The following is a 6,675-nucleotide window of genomic DNA, read 5'->3' on the forward strand; positions in this document are numbered from 1 at the left end:
ATATTAACTATGAATTTAATTCTGTAGAGAAACATTATTTTAATATACAGTGTGTTTTTTTATGAGAACTTTTTTGAAAGCAATTTTACCCCACTTATAAATATCAGAATTTAATGATTAATGGCTTATTTTCTTTGTTTTTTAATGCAATTAATAGAACACCAAGAAAATATTTCAGTTTTTATTTAAAAAGTACAGTAAAATCTAAAATTCAAAACTTAGGTGTCTCAACCTTATGCTCAAATATTCAACCTTTTGCAAGAATGGCTGCTAAACACTTCAAAGTTGAGATATAGAGCTAAAAATGTATACAGATACTATTAGGGACATGTACTAGAACATATCAAAGTTTGAAGGTCATATCTCAACCAGGGAGGGAGTACTGGCCCCCCAAAGTCGACTACAGAAAATCCAATTTTTTTTCTTGCAAAGGGTAGAAGATTTAGGCATAATAAAAATGCTCTAAAACCATTTTTAGATGTTGACACCTAAGTTTTGAATTTTAGATTTTACTGTACTTTTTAAATAAAAACTGAAATATTTTTTTGGTGTTCTATTAATTGCATTAAAAAACAAAGAAAATAAGCCATTAATCATTAAATTCTGATAACTATAAGTGGGGTAAAATTGCTTTCAAAAAAGTTCTCATAAAAAAAACACACTGTAGAATATACGTGGATAATGTGACAAATGAAAAATTGGCGAATTTAGTTTGCTAAAAAGAACATCATTTATTGGTCAGTTTGTTCCTATAGTAGGAGGAGAGGTTATGGGTTAAAAGGAGGGATGGGGGTTCATTATTTTAGCCAGCTTAAAGTTTCCCTTTGTTATAGCATATGCTAATCTGGTGTCAGATCCAAGTTATATAAATCCATTTTTGTACTGCTTTTTAGGATTAAATAAATTTCAGCAACTCACTTTCTACGGAACGATCTAAATGTAGAGTAGCAGTGCTGATTTAGCCGTGTTTGGTTTAAGAGTAATATGGTTTAAATAAGAATTGAAAAATTGTAAATTGATATCTAACATTAATAGGGTAAAACAGATGGAATGCATCATACACAAGATCATTATAATCCAAAAATTCATGGAACTGGAAAACCAATTAGCCTAACAGAGTTTATGGCGAGGTAATAATCATGTAACCTTTTATAAGCTTTATTGCTAAAAGTCTAACCCTCTTAAACTGTAAAGTTTTTTTCATTCTTTATAAAAGTAAACTTATGGATGTTGTCCATAAGAAGTTAAGCATTCTAAATTTAGAGAGCCAAAAGCAAAGAAAACGTTATATAAAAATGCAAGACTGACACACAGACCGACTGACATATTGGACATGTAGGCATAGTAGCCTTACCACTTAAAATAATGATTATTTTAGGTCTAGAAACAATGAGACATACAAGCATCCTTATTATGATGGACAAGGTTATGAAGATCAAGTGTATGATCAACAAATGTATCATGGAGGTCAACATCAACGCCCTGGTTATCCTCAACAAATGCCTCAGGAATAGATCAATGGCTCAAAAAAAACAATATTTAGTAGCAAAGCGTAAAACTGATTACTCTAGTTGTTTTAATCAAAGATTTCATTAAAATGAGATCAATTGATCAATCTAATGAAGCACCAATAACTATAACATATAATTAATTCAGTTTTAGAGTTATAGCCAAATAATCTAAAAACCAGATTTAACTAAAAAAATTAAAACAATTTAGATATTGCAATCTTGATTAAATTTAGATAATCAGAAAATAAGTATGGTGTCAAAGTTAGCCTAATCTGCTAGGAGTATCACTTTTGTCCCACCGTTCTATGCACTAGTGATCAAAGTAAATAATAGTTGCATTGGTTATAGTCCCAATTCCAAGTCCAAGACAACCAAAAGAATAAATTGTAAATTTCATACCTACATATGTGATAAGACATAAACATAGCATCCTTATTGTGCCATTCTACCAAACAGGAAAGAAATCATGTTGACAGCAGGACTAGGCCAGGCTACAGAGAACATCCACCAAGACCAAGATCTCAAACCCCGTCTAGTGAATCTTCAGCAAGGGAAAAGAACTACCACAGAAAACAGGTGAATCCCAAATTATAATATTTACCTTTTTACAAAAAAAAATATCACAAAACAAAGTTCAGATTTTATAATTAAAGCTAAGTTAGTTAGAAATATTTTTTTAATTCTTTGTGTGATGTTGCTTTTTAATATTAAACTTAGATTTTGTACAAACTGCCAAATGAAAGGTCTAAGATACCCAGTAATCACCTGATACTTTTAACATTATGAGCCATAATTTTATTTTGATATTTAGGATTCTAAAAAGCATTGGCCACAATGGGAACAACATTCAGAACTACCCCCAGGTTCAGAAATAGATAAATTCAAAATTATCAATTGATTAGTGCAGCTGAAATCCTAAATAAAATATGAATTTTTCAACATTTAAAATTTTTTAATATATCAAGGTAGAAAGTATTTTTTACAGTCATTCATCCTTATTTGACAGAATCCAACAATATGCCTAAGGTCACTACTTAAAAGTTGCTTAACATCCCCTTGAACTAAAAATTCATATTTACTTTATTTCTGTCTGCCTTCAGATAATATGGAAAGATATTCATCTAATGTAAACCTAAGACAATTATTAGATTATGAAAATAATCCTCAAAATGAGAGTAATAGAAAGTATAAGCCAAGAAAAAAGAAAGATTATCAACATAATCAAAAACAAAGTGGCAAACATAGAAAAATTGTCCAACAAACAAAAACAGGTGATTAATTATTATTATTTACTTGATGATCCTTAAAATAAAGTAACTGATGAACCGATATGGTTCTCTTTTACAGTGTAGCTTCTCATAGGTCCTGGGGGAGGGTACCCTAAAACTCTTTTTAAAAAATAGCTAAAGATCTAAAAATAAATACAAAGAGCTGATCTTAATATAGATTGAAAAGAAAACATTTTATGTGCCGCTAGAGGCCTCTAGGGTTGTAGCCATTAGTTAAAATAAATTCATGTGTTTTCCTATTATAGTTCCTGCGTTAATAATGAGCAAACAATACTTTGTATATTCATACAAAGGGGGAGGTAGGTTGTGCTAAAATTCCTTAAAGGTATGAGTTTTAAGGCTTAAAAACAGGAGTAGAATGATAATATTCACAAAAATAAATAAATAAAAATTTTTGTTTATGGTTCTATTCAATAAGGAATACACATATTTAGTGAATATTATCGTTCTACTATTGTTTTTAAGCCTTAAAACTCACACCTTGACGGAATTTTAGCACAACCTACCACCCCCTTTTTAAATTAGATTCTGAGATATCTGATGATGATACAAGCCAAGATGCTAACGATTTATCAGAAGTTGAATCTCCGCCAAACAAAAACAAAGCTGAAGTAAGGAATATTAAACACCAGCAAAATAGGCTGGAGAAAGAACCCACAAAAGAGAAACCAGTAGAGACAGTAAAAGAAGTTGCTGATAAAGCTGAGGAATGTAAGGATAAAGAGGATTCTGATATTTCTAACATTGTGGAGCCTGAGGCTAACTATATGATAGGTATGTGTAAAAAATATTCGTGTTTTTAATTTTTAAAAACGTGGGTAGTATAAAGTTATTACAAACTTTATCAATAGGTTATTTTAAAATTGCTTTTGTAATGATTTAAGAAAAATGTACAAGATAAAAAATATGTGGGTTCCCTCAAAATGATAAGAAAAGAACAGAAACCCGCTCCCTACCCATCATTTAAATATCATTCTAGGTTATATTGGATACAGGGTAGCTCTGCTTGGTTATAGCAACTCAGTGGCTAGGCATAAAGAAAAAATATTCCTACCCCCCCCCCCCCTCCCCCTATTTTATTAAGGAGGAAGAAAGGGTTTTATGCTCACTAAGCTCTTTAAGGAAAAAAAAAAAATGGTAATACATCATTTATTTCAAATTTAGGATCAGATGTTGATGTTGACAAACTATATTCTCCCAGAAGTGACACAACCTCAGGCACCAACAAAAAAACTCCTCAGCAAACTAAAAAGTCAATTCCCAATGAACCTCCCAAAACTGCTAACAGACAGGATATACCTACAGAACAAACAAAGCCTACTGTAAGACCACCTGTTAATAAGGATAACTCCTCTAGTGAGTCCTCTAATCATATTGAAGTAAAAGCAACAATTCATAAGCCTGAAGTTAAGGATGATCCTAAAGTACAGAAAAAGACGGATACTGCGACTAAGAATCCTGCAAAGATGAATACAGCTGATTTAAGTCAGAGCCAAGCATACAAGGTATGGAAATATTATGTAATATTGTATTTTGATAATCCTTTAATGACTGCAGTTTTATTATGTGGTTATCTAATTCACTAACATTTGAGATAAACAAGAGTGAGTGAAGTCTAACATTTAAAAATGAATCAGTTAAATAAACAAATTTTAAATAAAAAGTAGAAAAATTTTATTATTCAATTAGTATATTTAATTACATACATGAAAGTTGTTTCTTATTTGGTCTCTTGTTGATTTATTTTGTTTTACAGAATTTGCTAGGTGGAGTGAAACCACAAGGAGCCAAGAGTAACACTGCACCAATTCTTGATGATACTACTACTGAAGATGAATTAGAAATGGCACTTGCCCCAAAACATCATAATAAACATCAACCCATGAAGGTAAAAAAACAAGTCATTAAATCCATGCATAAAAGAAGCAGGATGTCTGTGTGTAGCAAAGTATCTCGGTAACTGCTGGTTTTCCTTTCCTCCACCCTCCCAAGAGAAATCGCCCAGGGAAAAACCACATCTCCCCCCAAACGAACTTCACTGAAGTACCCTTAAAACGTACCTTAAGAAATTGACTTATATATAGCAATTGTAACAAGCTAAAAAAATGTAATTGCAATAAGCAATACATCAAAATATAGATTATTTTGTGGGATATTAGGTAAATGTAATTGTAAATCATTAATTAATGAAGCAAAGTTAATGTGCCTCAACAACCATAGTAACTAAGTTTTCTGCATTATTATGTGCATGTATTAGATGGATTAAGTGGTGGTAACTGCTCTTAGACATAACTTCTAGTCTTTTGTCGGACATACCCTCATCACTGAGAATTCAAATATAAAACCTGTTTTTTTTTAGTTTGGAAATGAAGACTCTGAACAAGATTTTGACGCAACTCCAAAACACAATTACCCAAACAAGCAGGGACAAACCTCGCGCATCAGCGGGGGCATGGGCGGAGTCGGCGGCATGGGTCATCCAATGCCGCTGTTCACAGGTGGTGGTGCCACCGGGAATAATAAGCAAATGAGCAGCGGCGGCGGTGGTGGATTTAGCGGTGGTTTAGGCGCCCGTGGCCGGCTGACGCATCCTGCGGCGCACACAGCCGCCGTTCTGGCCCTGAACTCTGGCTCCGACGGCGGAAACAGCCCGAGTAAGTTGGTAACGGGTGGAGATGGAAATATTTCGGCACCAGAAAAAGATGATGACGACTTTTGGGACTAATTTTTTTAATTAAAACATTATCTAAGTGAGTCAATCTAGAATTGAAAGAACATTTATTAATTAATTTTTAATAAGCAGTTTTATTGGCTAAATATAAATATAAAAACTTAAATCTCAATTAAATTTGTGTTAATACTATGCAAATTCATGTTAATAATAATATATATAATCATGTTTATAATACATTTGTCAATTATTAAGTGTTTTAGTGTTGTTTAAAATTTTGAAATAAAACAAAAAACGAAATTATTTTTTTTTATAATTTCTATGAAACTTCTTAAGGGTAGGTATAGAATTTGTAATCATAACAGAAATTTTTTTATCACATTTAAAATTCAAATCACAATGATATCATATGTAAATTAATTTGTTTAAAACTATTTAACATGTAGGTATAGGCAATTTACAACATGACTTGTGCCTTTTTATCACCGGGAAGATTTTTAACAATAAACATTGAAAAACACAGAAAGGGTTGTCCCAATAATTTTACATTAGATTATTCTTCAGACTACCTATAGGGGTGTATATTCTGCATAGGATTCTGCTAAGGAAGGGGGGGGGGGAATGAAAAATATGTGAGGGATGGGGGAAATGGAAAAATAAAGTGAATCTGACATCAAGTTTGAACATTTTTCGACAGATAAAGGTGAAGAAAAGCTGGTTTACACCCAAATTCTTCAATAGTGAATGACTATTGATTTGTAGCTCTAAGAAGCTATATTCTAAGGTATAAAAGCTATTAAGAAAAGAGAAATAAGAGGGGAAAATAAATATATTTGCAGATGGGAAATAGTGCAGAAAATACACACACCTATTATTCTGGCTAAATATTTTCTATTAGATTCATAAAATGGTCCATTTTACAATATTTCAGCAATTTATCGATTTAAAGTTTTTCTCTAAAATTTATATGTTAAGAGAAAATATTTACGTCAAAGTTAATAAAATATTAAAAAATATTGATTTTTTATACTAATTATGAACAATTTAAGACATATAAAAGATTATTTTTAACAATGAACTAGGATATATTTAATAAAAAAATATGTTTAAAATAACAATAACTTTTTTTAACAAAAATATATGAAAATACTGGTTGAGTTCTCTAATTTTGCATAAAATGGTAATTTTTTTCCTAGATTTTTAT

The 6,675-nt window shown here is 31.2% G+C and overlaps 1 protein-coding gene and 1 long non-coding RNA gene across 2 annotated transcripts; both read left to right on the forward strand.

The window, feature by feature from the left end:
* The first annotated feature begins 1,028 nt into the window (after window positions 1-1,028).
* Window positions 1,029-1,514, forward strand: LOC145322964 (uncharacterized). Its single transcript, XR_013880852.1, has 2 exons — window positions 1,029-1,130; window positions 1,379-1,514. It is a non-coding gene; the product is annotated as an uncharacterized LOC145322964 (long non-coding RNA).
* Window positions 1,515-1,970: 456 nt separating this feature from the next.
* On the forward strand, window positions 1,971-5,771 carry LOC145321853 (uncharacterized). The gene is made up of 7 exons (XM_080163485.1): window positions 1,971-2,087; window positions 2,323-2,374; window positions 2,612-2,782; window positions 3,326-3,574; window positions 3,965-4,305; window positions 4,557-4,688; window positions 5,160-5,771. Exons 3-7 carry the CDS (start codon window positions 2,617-2,619, stop codon window positions 5,523-5,525), a joined length of 1,254 nt encoding a protein of 417 aa, XP_080019611.1. The 5' UTR covers window positions 1,971-2,087; window positions 2,323-2,374; window positions 2,612-2,616; the 3' UTR covers window positions 5,526-5,771.
* The last annotated feature ends 904 nt before the right edge of the window (window positions 5,772-6,675 follow it).

This window comes from Acartia tonsa, chromosome 6 (genome assembly GCF_053477335.1).
Source record: "Acartia tonsa isolate MP-2025a chromosome 6, ASM5347733v1, whole genome shotgun sequence".
Classification (NCBI taxonomy): domain Eukaryota; kingdom Metazoa; phylum Arthropoda; class Copepoda; order Calanoida; family Acartiidae; genus Acartia; species Acartia tonsa.

Excerpts from the sequence above, each read along its gene's own strand:
- LOC145321853 (XM_080163485.1), top strand. The coding sequence starts at position 2,617 with ATGGAAAGATATTCATCTAATGTAAACCTAAGACAATTATTAGATTAT. Across the intron at positions 4,306-4,556 it reads GTCAGAGCCAAGCATACAAG|AATTTGCTAGGTGGAGTGAA; the intron begins GTATGGAAATAT and ends TTTGTTTTACAG. Across the intron at positions 4,689-5,159 it reads ATAAACATCAACCCATGAAG|TTTGGAAATGAAGACTCTGA; the intron begins GTAAAAAAACAA and ends GTTTTTTTTTAG.